General features: G+C 39.7%; 1 protein-coding gene across 1 annotated transcript in view; it reads left to right on the top strand.

Moving 5' to 3' along the window:
• Positions 1-2,857: 2,857 nt before the first annotated feature.
• Positions 2,858-15,363, top strand: part of gpc5a (glypican 5a) — a 117,567-nt gene continuing 105,061 nt past the window's right edge. The window contains exons 1-2 of the mRNA XM_020635921.3: positions 2,858-3,275; positions 8,071-8,232. Of these exons, the coding sequence (XP_020491577.1) occupies positions 3,125-3,275; positions 8,071-8,232 (313 nt within the window). The 5' untranslated portion in view covers positions 2,858-3,124. The remainder of the gene's footprint in view (positions 3,276-8,070; positions 8,233-15,363) is intronic.

Raw genomic sequence — 15,363 nt, forward strand, 5'->3', positions numbered from 1 at the left:
TTTGTAGCTCAGCTAGCCTAGCCTAGCTGGATAAACTTATATTATACAGCCGTGTTATGGGGTTAAAAAAACAACAAGAAAAACACAACAAGCAATGCATTATAAACGTGCTCACTCAAATTAATATGCAGACAATATAAGCTGACTACACCAACACGACGTGATGTGGTGTTCCGTCTGCATGTTGGTGTGCTCGTTTTGTTGTTTGTAGCTAAACATGCATCGTCAAACTCAATTACTATTTTATTATCGTGCGGGCTATTTGTAGACATGAGCTAGCTGCTTTTACTGTAACCCCCCCACCCCACTGGCTGCTCTTGTGGCGGTTTCTAGGCTTCTTGTTATATCGTTTATATCGATGTTTTCATAGAGCTAACACCAGCTTGCAGCGGCTAAGCTACCTTGCTGCTGGTCTCTGTTCCTACACCTGGCCATCACCTTTCTTTTTGTTTCATGGAAGTCCGTTTTGGCAAACTACACTACAACCTCTCCTGTCAAATAACAAAACAACAACGCAGCCATCAATTTCAGCGTGTTATACTCTTTTTATCGTACTCTTGTTGGTGGATTTTAAAAGCCATTTCAGCTAAGGTTGGCGCACTTCGAGGCGCCATGTTAAAAGACGGTGGGGGAGGGGTGATCAACATGGTTCTTTGCGCATGCGCCTCAGTGGCGCAGGGAACGCGGGCCGCAGGCTCTTGCTACTCATTCATGTTTTCAGTGACCTCGTGCTGCTGTGATAAATCATAACATGCCACAACAAACCTATGTAATTATCGACTAATCAGGGACTATAAACATTTATCAAGGGAATGGGAGCTCAACTGAAGTAGCTTACACGTGCTTTACTATTCTTAATAAGCTTTAATATTTTTTATTTTTTATTTACAGATCCACTGTGACGTGAAGGACTCCAAACTATGTTCACCATGAAGCCGTTTGCCCATCTCTCCCATGGTACTGGGAGGGCAGTCAGGCTGTTAAGTCTGTGTATTGTCAAAGTGCTTACAGTGCAGGTAGTTCTATGTAATACCTACTGCAGTGGAGGCACTTACAGCAATACCCAGACACTGTTGTGCATGTTCTGTGCTGTTGAATGTCATGTTGAAGTACTGTCTTTGTGCTAAGGTGCATCTAGTGCAGATAGTGAAATAGACTAGCACCTACTGCCCTAAGTGCTCCTTCTGGCATAAGGGGCTGTGATATGCGCCACCAGACCATTCTTAATTTCTGATTGGGCTCAATATCTCGCAGTTCTCTGCTAGTTTTGCATAGTTGCACTACAAGAATAGATGAGTTGTGCAAATCTATGCAAAACTGATGGTGGCCTGCTTGCTCTCCACCTGTTTTTGTTCAGATTTTGGTTGTGGGGGTGACACATCAAACTCAATCTGCTTGAATTGTACACATGCAATATTGTGTTTAAAAAAAAAAAAACGAGGACATTTTCGGTTCACACCCAGCGACACAGTTTCAGCAGTACTAAAGTGCTTATAGTGCAGGTAGTGTTTTCTCCTATCTACTGCAATGTGAGCACTTAAAGTACTTCTAACTAACCGCATCTTGCTGAAGATCTCGTTAAGAAATTCTCGCTCATGTGTTGATCGTCACTTGGTCAGTTTTGCTGGTTTGCATTCAGCTTTAACTCGTGTTTGCTGTGCAAATCCATGCAAAACTGACTAGGTTGATGAACTATGTTCCAACGAGTGGAAATGCTTCACAACAATATTGATTTACCTCTTTGTCATGTGCACATACTAAACATGCAGACGTCCCGTCCTGTGCAGGTGGGGATTGGTAGCAATGCTGTGTAATTTGAGGTATTGCACTTGTCCCGGCCTGTGTGGGATTGAGGAGATGGAGCCCTGTCCCGAATAATCACCCAAGAAAAGTTGTGAACCAAGCAGTGTCCTTGTGATGTTTTGACCAGATTGGTCAGTTTTGAAAATGCATTTAATTCATGATGTGGATGAGTATACACTGCTTAACTGTAATGTTGCTTGAAATAAATAAAACAAATTTGAAACATTTTTCTCTGAATATTTTGTTGGATGCTTTTGTTAAGACTCTTTCTACATGCTTTAGCTGCAGAAAATTATTTGTTACTGTCAGAGTTGACCTTCGATTTCTAAGTTAATGGGTGCATTTATAGTGAAATTAAGCTGTCAAATATTTTTGATTGCCGATAATGTGATGCATTAAATGAGGTCAATCAGCTAGTCACGTGGCACCATGAACCCTCTCCAGCAGTGTTGTGCCTACCATGAATCAAAGAGCTACCAAAATTGCATCACATCACAAAGTGTTATTTCTGAATTAAACAGAAGCCATAGTTGAGGGGTAAAACAATAAAGTAGTACATATGTAGGCCTACATTTATTTTGATTTGGAAATGCATAATCAATGAGATGCTAAAAAGGCGGCCTTTGTCGTTATATCACCTGTCGATATTAAGCACGGAGCCTGATGCATTGTATTTGTGTTAGAAATAAATGTTATTCCCCGATGCAAAGAATCTTAAAAATTACTCGAAAGTCCTTCTTGAAAACTCATAACCGCATAAACATCTATACATTTTGTGCGATTTGGAGAGTGTGTTTACAGGGGCATGGGGTTATTAATTCAAAACACTTTTTATTGAAAAAAACATGAAATAAGAAATACTGTTTACTGTGGCCTTTTCAAATTAACTTCAGCTCTGTAGCCTGCGTTTTTTTTCTTTTTTTTTTTTTTTAAGCTGGCCATAAATATGAATCGTGAATCAATTTAATTTGACGCATGTCCACTTGGTGGCGCTCTCGGGCCACAGGTCAGCTGCACATCCAGTGGCGGAGTGCAGGTAACGTTATGGTTCCGCCTCTACTGTCGGTCCAACCAAGTCGGACAACATGCCGCCTTCAAACAGGGCAGTCTACCCTCAGTAACTTTCCCTGTGAGGAGTTTTTCAATGATTGTCCGGAGCGTCAGTACGGGACGAACCCGGACTCCTCATGGTCGACGCTGAATCCTGAACCTTGACATGTGGACGGGACTCACCTGAGGGGACTGCAGGTTTATAGAGGAAATACAACTTTCAGACAGGCTTGTTTTCTTGCGGGGTATTTATCACAGGATTGGATCAAAAATGGGTGTGCTGTGGATGAGCTACATCTTCTTCCCGGCGTGTTGTTTTGGATTAGTGTTTGGAAGCACCAACAAATGCGACGAAGTGCGAAAAGTTTTCCAACTCCTGCAAATTGGACCGAGTCAATTATTGCCTCAAAGTCCTCGACCAGGTATGTTGGAGTTCATCTTATAGATTAAGACATTATTGTAGATTTTTCCCAGCTTCCTTTTCATAAATTATTCAGCCAGCAATGCAGATAGGCTATGTCACATTTCTTAGTCAACATTTTTTACATTTTCTTCATTTCTACTTACATGGCAACCTGAGCATCAAAATACCAATGAATGAAAATGATGCACTCCAGAAGTTATCCAATCCAACATGACCTCCCTGTAGAACTCGTAAACCCAGCTTTTAACCTGTCATTTGCTTCTTTCTAGAAGTCTACAGTTACAAAACACACCTTTTAAAACCCATTTGAGAGGCGTGTGTGCAGTTATGATAATGATATACACAGGCAGGCACACAGCAGAGCTTTCAGCTAAATGGCATCTTTTGTGTGACTTTTTAAAACAAGTTTTTAAGAGTCTCAAATTACTGCAAAATCTGGGTTTACAGAAGTCCATCTCTCTGTGGCTACAGTTGTTGAACACATAACCTCCTGTGATGTATTTCAGCACTGTTTAAGAGTAATAATTGGAGTTGAACTATACAAATACAAAACAAGTGTTGATTCCATCTATTTCAGGATTTTGTTTGGAGATTTGTGTTTGTACAACCAAACAGCCAGTCAAAGCTGTCACTTTTTGTTTACCTCTCAGTATGATTAGCAGTGCATGAGCTAATATAACATGTGCTGTGATAATCCCATGAAACAAGGAAACTAAAGCTGCTGAGATTACTTTTTGGTCGTGACAGAAACCAAATAAACCAAATTCTGCTCCTTTGGGCCGTCCAAGGCGGTTAAGTGGCTTTCAGGGATAAACAGGAATTATTTTGTGTAAAGTTATGTACACAGTGTAACTCAACAATTACCAGTCACAATCTTTCATTTTGGCTGTCACTGACTTGACTTCTTGCTGCTGCTCTCTGTGCTTTCTCAGAGAAGTAAATCTTAATGGTGTTGACTGCCATCCTGCCACAAACTGCTCCCCATAAACTTCACCAACCCTTTCCTCTGCTGCTGAGAGGAAACCAACGCAATTGACAGAAAACCCTCAAACGCCCCCTAAACCTCTAAATAACCTGTTTAATGCCATCAACACTCCTGCCCCATAAATTGCACCCATGTGGCTGTATGGATTTAAAGTGCTGTGGCGCTTATTTTACTGAGTTGCATTTTTGTCCAAGTAAACCTCATTTTCATTGTAGATTAATGTCTTGGAAATGTTAAACCTACCAACAAGTTTGGAGGTAGATGAGGAGAAGTGTTTTCTAAAACCGAAATGATGTCTTAAAATGTCATTTTAAGTCTACAACCATAAGAGATTAGATTTGATCATTAAAAGTCAAGAAACAAGAAAACAGTCAGTGACTTGTTTTTAAAACATACTCAGTCTTGTTTATCGATGACTTATTCATTTATTAATTTCAATAAATGAAAATTAATCCATGAATAACTGTAGCTCTTCTGAAACCTGAACATAGTGTCTCTTTCTTCCCCTTAAAGCTTCTTTTTTCAGTAGCTACAGTTTTATTTCTGCATCCCCGGTGGCCTTACATAGTACAAACATCCTCCAGGACCACAATGCATCTTGGCATTGGACATATTGTTTCCTTGATGGATTCAGATGAATGCACTGAAAATACATCAGATAGGGAAACAGGAGATAATGTGTGATATAGTTGATCTTACGATTTTTGATGTTATCTTTAGTTGATCCTGTGTTTGGAGAGAAGACATTACCTCCAGAAATTCCCAGGAATCATCGGGAGCAAGCTGTCTCCATGTGACTCTCTAAAAGTGCCACACATCCCTTAGTTTAGGTCAGAACTTCTAGAAGTTCATCACCTCAGCCAATCTAAGCTGTTTTCAGCTGTGTTCAAAGTGGAAATAGTTCTTGTAAGCATTTTAAAAAAAGCAGGACCTGGGGTACTTTCAAGTTGTCTTATCTTGGAGAGTTTGAATTCCTCCACATGTGCCATGCTGCCCCCTCTGTTACCTCCTCGTTCCTGAACCTCGCAGGGTGCTGATAGCGTCTCTGGCAACATCTGTGAGCTCTGCCTAGGCATGTCGGAGACGCTGCTGTAGAGTTTTGGGTCGCTTTTAAGATGTTTTGATTGTCCCGTATGTGTGCAGATTGCTTCCATTTGTTCACAGAGGCAAACCTGAGACGTGACCTGATGAAGTGATAATGCTTTGACGCAGATCTTCTATCAGGTCCAAGTAGTTTTGTTTTTTTCTTGCTCAAGTAAAGCCCTCTAACTTTTGCACTGCTAGATAGCAGTGATAGCAAGAATAGACTGCCAGTATATTATACAGATATGAGGATTTCATGATCAAAGTACATATTTTATAAAATAGGTTTATTACTCATTCATGTGCCATCGTGTGCTCCTCTAGCCCCTCATCCGAGGTGTACTTATGCAAGATGTGTGTCTCTAGGTTGGAAAGTTTGATCCTGGCATTAGCTACTCCACAATCTGGGAACCCTCTGGCTAAACCTCAACTTTTTTAGGGCATCCGTATTAGCCAGTTGTAAGCCATAAAGGACTTCAGGCCAAGACCACCTTTTCCATATGTTGTCCTTATTTTCAGTCTGTCTAGAGAAGTGAGAATGGAGTTGAAAGATCTAGAGAAATGAATAGAAGCTGAATTGTTTTTAAATGATTGATGTGTTCAGGGAAGCAGTAGTCCGGATTTGTTCAGCCCCTTTTGCTCTCCACACAGACTGTTCTTTATATGCCGTGTGTCACTTATACACATAATCTGTAACTAGAGATTAATCAGTCCACCACTGTGTCCAAATACGTCATTGTAATAACATGGCCTTCAAACCAACTGTGCTGATTTTCTTACCCCCTCTTTCCCCTTCCCAACAAGTTGGCTTTTGTGTTTTTGTGTGTGTGTGTGTGTTCATTTCTCTACACTACAAGGTGGATTGCTGCGAAATTCGTTGCTCACTTTCATGTTCCTCTGATGGTGAATCGTATTGATCTTGTACTTGTATTTTACGGTTGAACCTTTGTTAACAAAATGCTGACTTTCACATTAGCTTTAAAGGTGCATTATGTAGATTTGGTAGTGAAATTTGAAAGTTGGACAAGTGAAACAATTCTGTGCTCTATTTTCTGAACTTAATACACAAACTTTACTCAAAGAAAAAAAAAATGGATCCCTGGAGCTAAAAAGCTACCAGGAGAGTTACGGTTTCACCTTTGCGGACCACCTACCATAACTTCTTGTGAATCATTTTATCTTCAGTGTCCCAGGGACCACATTTTCCTCTTGAGGATAGTTTGTGTATAGAGTTATGAACATATAACACAAAATCTGTACATTTCTCCAACTTTCACATTTCTCTCCCAAAACTACACAGTGCACCTTTAATATAACTTACTTATTTGATAACTAGAAATTGGTATGGCAACATACTAGACTAAGATGATTTACATGCTCACAATTATAACAACCATGTTTACATGATATCAAGTTTATTTAGACTTAAGGGGAACAGAGACGTTTATAAGAAAACATTTAAATCAGAGAAGGTTAAATATAAAGATATGCAAAAAATGAAGCTCCAAAAGACATAAAGAAATATGGCATTAAGCAACAATAAGAAATCAAAATACAAAATATATAAATTACCTCAAATTTAAAATGTCATGACACTGTCTACTCTGCGCACCTTTCAGTGTAAAAGTGCTCAGAAGTCCTGACTTCAGAGTTTTACCTTTTCGACGGACACTGAACTTGCCTAATAGAAATGAATGCTGTTTATCAATCCACCCTAGAACATCTTCCTGAGTATTTAGGGTCACATATTGCCCAGATCTCATGAGTGTGTTAGCATGCTTTTGTTAGCATTAGGCCCAAAGCACTTTAATCCAGTGCCTCTGCTGTAGGTCAGATTTTTACTGACAAATTGAGTTTTTCAATTCAATTTTTTACATGTTAACTTGTGTTTGCTAACACTTAAGTGCTGTTGTGATACTAAGTTAGTAAACGTGAACTAATAAACCTGCTTTACATTCGCATGATAACAATGTAATGAGTGTGTTGGTAGTGTAAGGCTCAAATCATTGCCGTGCCTCATCCAGTCTGACATAACTAGCATGTTCCCTCTCTGATGAATGCTGCTACAGGAAGGAAAGCTGCTTGTCATTTCTGGACAGTTCCCTGTTTGTCATACAGATGATATAGAGGATAGTTAGAGACGCTCACTTGTTCATACCTCCAGGGAGTTTTGGGTGTCAGATCCACCTGACTTGGATATCTTTGGAATGTGTAAAGAAAAGTGGAGCAGCCTGAAGAGAACGAGCAAATCCTCTGCCCCAGTTTATGCCTGTCATGTAGAAGCATTTCACTCAAGTCACAGGGGTAAGCATTCCTGTCTCTGAAAAATAAACACTTAGTGATGTTGGTAAAAGGAAAACCCACTTCAGCATCCTGCAACATGGGCTTTACCATAACCCAAAAGACTTTATATCATAGTGAGAAATATTTAATTTTGCTCACATTAAAAAAAAAAAAAAAAAAGTATTCAACCCATTTCCCAAGATTCAAAACCAGTGTGATTCTTGATGGTCTATTATGATGTCTGCTTGATTGAAACAAGATGGACAAATTCATCTAGAAGTCCTTCTGGGTTTCATAAATTGATGGGAATTCTAATGTATTAGTGATGGCAGAGGAAGAAATCATTTACAGAAATGGATAAGGACTGAAAGAGACTCTAGAACTGCAACGCTGTTACAATCTCATGTTGTGTAATAATGACTGCAATCTCGATGACTCTTAGGTTCAGACCTTCAGGTGTGCATGTCCAAGAACCTGAGCTGCTGCACCAAGAAGATGGAGGAGAAGTACCAAGTGGCGGCCCGGAGAGACATCCAGAACCTCCTCCAGACGTCCAGCTCCAGCCTCAAGTTCCTTATCTCACGTAATGTCGCCACTTTTCAAGGTAAGAGTCCGAACGGCTTGGTGTGTTTAGTCTTCACTGTTGTAAAGGTTTATCTTCATCAACTTTGTGCTGAGTTGAGACCGCAAATGTTTACACGGATAATTACATGTGTGTAGATGTTTGTGTGTATTTCCCAGGCAGTCAGGGTATGCATTTAGGAGTTTGGGTCTGTGTGGGTGCTGTGAAAAACACTGGATGAGTCAGATTGTGTGTTTTGTGTGTGTGTGTATGCAGCGTGCCTCCACTTCAGAGCAGACAGAGCAGGGTCTTTCCTCCCTCCAGATCTGCAGCTCCACAAAACTTTTGGGATTAGATAGATTTTCTGGAGGCTGTCTGTAAAGGTGAATATCTGTCAGGTATACAAACAGAGGCTTTTTCTAATCACTTCCCTTCCTGTCATGCTCCTCTGTATGCCCTAATGAGAAAATCAAATCCTCTTTTTTTCTAGTTTTCAGGAACGCATTTAACCCATCATTGACTCATTATTCACCGACAGCCTCCTTTCCCCACTTTTTTCTCAACCTCTGTCTCGTTCTGTTTTCCATACCTCTCCATCCTCTCACCCCGGCAATGACTGACAGTCGACTCACAGGCAACAACTTGCCTCAGTCTGCGCTCACTCCCTGCCTGGTGTGGGATGTTTCTCCTACTTTAGCTGATAGCTGTCATATGACGTCTGAAATGAGTGGGCTACAAATACAGAAGCTTATGACTTGAATGTGCAGACGTATCATTAAACCAATTCACTTTAATGATGTCTCTCAGTTTTTAAGACGTGCTGTTATCCTCCACCCAAACGCAAATGATTTATAGGGAGACACTTGCATGATCACAGTGATTTAGTGGAGGTTTGCAGGGGCAGTGCCTGGTTGAAGTCATTCAATGTGTGACGTGTCTGAAGGTGAACTAACATTCTGCCTTTTAAAATAAAGTTTGTAATGTTTATGTTACCACTTAGATATGGTTAACTTATAACAAAGTTGAAAACAGCTTTATGAAAAATGTTGGCGTTCAGGGTTTCTTTTTGAAGGATGAGATGTTTTTGTGTGTATATTTAAATACTGTCCTTTCATCGTCTGTGGAATTTAGCCCCATACTAAAGTGGTAAGTCTTTAAATTGGTCACAAATATATTTTTTCTACCTAAAAGTGTTTGTAGAAGCTTTGTAAAAAGATCAAATCTATTTGATATCGTATTTGTTGTGACATAGATTTAACTGTGGAATAATTTACATATAGTGCTCTAGAGAGTGTTGACAATAGTTGGAAGGATAATGTGGATTTGATTCAAATGTAGAAACATGCCAGAGAATGAAATAAAGTGGAACACTTATGTGGCTGTCTAAAGCATGGAAGCTCAATCTGGAGTTGGCTACACAGACAACACGTGTTTGAAGCGTTCATAATTTGTTGATTTTGGTCTAATAATTGTAATTATTTTTCTGACTGAAGAAAATGACATTTCCAACCGTGTCTATTTGATATTTATTCAGCCCCCCCCCCTTTACATTTCTGAAGGTTTATTTATCTTCCTTCTCCTCAGAGTTTTCTTTGAGGGCTGGCTGGTTTTGTTCACACAGGGACAGTCAAAAAAGCGGCAGCACAAAATGAACGGCGCTCACATGGTTTCATCTAAGGAATGGCAGCCTGTGTGCGCTCCTGCCAAACCAAACAGAGTTCCCTGTCAACATCGGCTCACATCAGTCAACAAACACTGGCGGCGGCTGCTTCCAACTTCCAGTCTGCGTAATTCAAGTGGCAACAGACGCTCAGCAATTTACGTCTCATATTGGAGTCACAGCGGCCGCATAACTGCTCTGAATATTACATTTCTTAAGTCATTACGTCGTGTTCCTGAGGTGATTGTGTGATGCATGTATTTGCAGTCAAAGCTAAAGCTGCATCTTACTATTATTGCATTATTGATTAATGTGATAATTAATTATTGAATAAATGTTGTGCGTCACGATGTCCCAAAGCTCAAGATGACATATTCAGATTACTTGTGCAGTCCAACAAACCGTACACATAACTCCCCTGACAACAACATTGAAGAAATTGGAACAAGATCTAAATACCATTTTTTTGGGGCATTTTCTTGCCAAATTTGACCAATTACTTGTTTTGAAAGACAATCAAAGGGGCACTGTGGATATTTCCTGGCAAAATAAATTCATATTAACAAGTGTCACCAAATCCCATGGTGTGTGTACGCTCACTTCTTATATTCATTCTATCAGAACAGGTCAACGTTCAACTCCTCTTTCTTTTCCTTTCAGTGAAACTTCTTTACCCCAAACTTTCTTTCCATGGGTTCATTTTAGTGGTTAAATATAATCTCACACAAGAGGATGAGTAAATAAGCTTCTGGAGAATATCTTTTATAGTCCACAGCACACTAAAGGAAGCACTCACAAAGATTTTATGGAGAGTTAAACATAATACCAGGGAGACTACTTTGTGTCGCTAAGATCAATACCAGCCTGGATCAGGTGCAGTATAAAGATCTGTAATGTTTCGAGGTAGAAATATATGCAACAAGTTCTCAACCAAAATCATTGAAGTACCAAGGAGGACACCTTTTAAAATAGAATATTAAAACCCAATAAACACTAAAACAAAATGATGTGTCTAACACATTTTTGTTGAACCTTTTTAACGTTTGCAATATGTTTTTTTCTGTTTTAACCCAAGGACGAGTGGCTCCCATCCTTGTTCACTAATCGTTTAAGCAGCAATTCAAACATATCTTTATCTGTGAGTAATTGGTGGGATCAAATCTTTTATCATCATGACAAAAGTCCAATTTGCATCTTTAAATCACACATGAAAAAAAAAAGTGCAGCCGCCTACAAAACCAAACGGTTCCTCCGCATCTGCTTTAAATTGTTTGTCTTTCTGTTAAGTAAATCTGTGCTGATCACACGCTAATACTTGTTCAAATGTTGATGCAGACTTTTTGACTCACAGTCTGAGATATCTGTTTACAACCACTGGCACGCACACTTAGACACACATCAACACACAGACACGCACACACACACACACACACACACACACACACACACAAGAGCCACCCACGTGGCATTGTTCTATTCGGCTGTAGAGGTTTTAAGAGCCTTTGTCACATGGAAGAAAAACTCTGTGGCACCATATGTATGGGAAGCACGGAGTAACAGAAATGTCTGGCAGCTTCTCAGATCTTAACAAGAGTGTAAAAGAGAGAGATTTTTCTGTCCATGTGCGGACATAAAAGAAACACAAAGTCGAGCATTTAATCCGTCCTCCTATGTAGGGAGCGTTCAATGACGCTGAATTAATTTGACTGAATTGTTTGTTATTCGTCTTGTGAGACTGTGAGTTTTGTTTTGGGTGTATTCAGATGATAATGGAAGTGAAGAGCGCTGACAACTTTACGACTCATGTTGAAAATTAAATATATCCACTGGCTGCACTTTGGTCTACTTCATCATAAACAGGAAAATAGAGAGGAGGTTGGCGGGTTCGAGTTTTACACCAAAACAAGTCAATTTGTTTCAAGTCTCTGACTGATTGACAGCCTGCACTGTAATTTGAGAGACAGCAGAGAACAAGCTGAGTGTATAATGCATTGCAAACAGACAGGAAGAAGGATGAGTTAAAAGGGGGCCAGCTGATGTGGTCATTTGTTTTGCGCAAAAGAACCTTCAATTAGGTATCTTTATATGATGCAGCTGAAGGGAGAGGGGGGCATGGAGAAATTAGAGGAATGTAGATGGATTACAATCTGAAACACTCAGGAGACACTGAGAATAATAACGACGGATAAAATGTGATCTAAAATGTTATTCTCTGGGGAATTTATGCTTGTGTTTTTGTGCTTGTTATGGGTCTTCACACATCTTCACGGCCATGTTTTGTGTAGAAAAAAAGCTCAATGCGTTCACATAATGAGCAACACAGATTCTTGAGGTGTTAATAATAATTAGAACATCAAAACAGGGCTTCTCCTGTCGTAATGGTTTACTACATTTGTTTTTATTTTGTCAGATAACTGTGCTCCATTATTTCAGTATCTGGACCTTAAATGAACCCAACCACTGGCTTTACAAATATTTAACAGCAGAAAAAAAAGATAACTGGGCAACTGAGGTAGGGAAAAAATAGAGAGAATAAAGATTATGTTGATGGCATAATGTCAAGCAGACGGCCTTTGAGCTCTACAGCACATATCTTCTTTTCTCCCCTCCTGCTCTCGGTCTGTCAGTAAGTCTCTCAGGATTGCATGTTTTCATTCACCGGTTGTGAGGTTCCTGCGCATTGTGCACACAATGCACAAATATGCTGCCTGCTGAGCAGGGCTTCAGGGGAGATTTTTTTTTTTTTCCTCCTGCACAGTTTTGTCTTACATCCATGGCAACCAACCTGTGCGCCCTGTGGGGCAGACCTCAAATAAAACTGAGAAACAGAGCCCACTTTGAATCAGCTGTTCAGATGCCTGAGAGAGTGTCTGGGGAGAAGTGCTCAAATCACTGCATAAAGGTCTGAGATCACAGGATCAAAGGAATGCCCTTCTATGGTACAAACTTTGATTCAAAGACGTGTTTGGAAAGCGGTGTATTACCTTGTACTGACTGCAAAACTGAACAATATACTTAAGCTTATGTGAAGTATCAAATCTGCCTCTCATTATGTGAAGTAAGAAGTGAGGATTTGTTTAGAGCTTGCCATCTTCTTGCCAAACTTTGAAACTGAATTCAAAGACAAAACATGCTCTAGCACACATAAAGTAGGGATAAAATGTAAATAACTTTGCTTTTGCATGAGCAGCTACATCACAGGAGTAACTGAACAGGGATTAGCATTAGGGGACGGCTGATATTGATTTTTAGGGAAGCTAGTGATACCGATTATTAGTAGTTCATGAGACCGATAACCCATATTTGGAATCGATATGCCTTTACTGTAAAAAGGAAAATCTTTCAGGCAAAGCTAATACAGGATGAACTAATAGTCATGTGACATCTAGCTAGATAGTCTTGTTGGCGGTGAGACAGAGGGGTTAGTGAAAACAGACCCAGAGGGATACATCATCATCGACACACCTGCAGCAGAGCCATAGAAGCGCACTGTTAAATTAAATCATTTTATTGCCGATACAGATAATATCGGCCCCTGATAATCAGCTAGGCCGATAATCGTTCACCCCCTAATAAGCATATTTGATGATTTTGGTTTCTGACAATCCTAGTGAATATGGGCTTATGAAAGTGTAAGGCTGTTGCCAATTAGTTTAGCTTAGCATAAAGACTGGAAACAAGGGTAAGAATATCAACAACTGGCAGATCTAAAACTCAAAGGAATCGTCATATTTTCTGAAAAAGACTTTGGTGAAAAAGAGAATGGAAAGATTGTCTGTGAAGTATTGAGTCACATCCTGAAGCTGATTATCCTTTAGCTTATAGAAAACACAAAGATACAGCTGGCCTGAAAAATGATAGTATCATCTCATCTAATCATCAGTTGTGGATCTGTTATGTCTTTATTTTTGAAGCAAAAATCTTGATTTCTACATTCTGAATGTCCTTGTATATGTGTTATCACTACCTGGTTTTGGGTTGTACCATTCCCAGTAAAACCACAAGCAGACAGAGTTACAGGTGTGTTTTCCATCACTCAGCATTTATTCGCAGGACGGATAAGCAGAGATAGGTTTGCTCTTCAGCTGTGAAACTTTTTCAGGTGTCTGAAAGCACTGGTTTCAATGGCTGAGGTCCACAATGATGCTGTCTTGGTAACGTAAAGGCGAACGGTCAGGTTGGTTTTTCATCAGAAAAAGTGAATACATTTGGAAAACAAACAAAAATGAGAGATATGCCTTGGAGGTACCTTTTTTACATTTTCAAAATGTCTCGTACTTTATCTTAAAGCCTTCAGTAATACTGACTGACCACTTGATTGGCATATCCGGCTGTTAATTAAACTTAATGCTACTGTAACCAGAATGTTCTTAGCATGAAGCTGTTGTGGTCCTTCACCCTCTGTGGTTCTGGGCTTTCTTCCAGCCAATGTCTTATTTGTTGACTAACCTGGGAAGAAAAATAAGTTCTTGTTAACATTACACACAGGAATCCAGCAGACATAGTCAGTCAGTCTTTGCTGTTTTTATTTGCACTGCTTCTAATTGTGAGCTTCTGCTTTGTGTGCAGCTCAAGTGGTTGTGGTGAATGTAAGATCAAACGGACAGGACTGAGTGCTGCTTGTCGTTAAAGTGGAAAGCTAGCCTGTTGTTCTCTGGATTTGCTATTTGCCCTCATAAATGCTAATTGTGTTTCTGTTGACCAGCTTTTGAAGGATCCACTGCCCATCTTTGACTCTTTGAATTGAAAACGGAACATAGTTGAATGGCAGCGGCCCCACAGCTTGATTCAGTGGAGACCGTAATCAGCCGTCAAATTAGGACAGCACAATCTGTGCCAAACAAGGAGGTCTGAGTAGGGAGAAGCAAAGCTGTTTTGATTTCTAGTAATTACATGATTAACCTTTTTAAAGCAAAGTTTATATTGCAGTACAGAGATTCAACCATAAAGTTTGTTAGCTAACACCCAATCCCTGTAACCACAACATCCTATACCACAACATAGAGTCACACTACGTTCGAACACATAGTTAACTTTTCACAAGCTCAGAAAACAGCCTGGCACTATTCACATTTGAACTTGAAGGTTTATTAAATGGGTTGCTTTAACATAAGTATTTAATCAACCCGATTTTGGTTTGAGAATTTTCTTTGCAATGAACAACATTATGTCTCACCCTACACTCTGGTGCACACACTAATATTCCTTCAAATATCAGGTTTTCTTAGCTGTTTCAATGTTCATTCCCCATGAGGCAAAGGATCTCTTACTAAGCTTTGAATAATCAGGCTGTTAAATGAATGTTCTCCCATTTAGTTTAGTTGGCTATTGGAAACAGAAACCAATATTCACACAAACTAGAAAACTATGAATAGTTAATTACAAATCACTGTAGGCTATCAAGGGAATTTCAAACTACAATTTGCGCATTAAATCAAAAACTTGATTTCAGTAAGGACACGAACAAAAATGTTTCAGCCAACTTTGCCTTGTTTTCTAGCTCCCCCCATATA

Source organism: Labrus bergylta, chromosome 3 (assembly GCF_963930695.1).
Source record: "Labrus bergylta chromosome 3, fLabBer1.1, whole genome shotgun sequence".
NCBI classification, from domain to species: domain Eukaryota; kingdom Metazoa; phylum Chordata; class Actinopteri; order Labriformes; family Labridae; genus Labrus; species Labrus bergylta.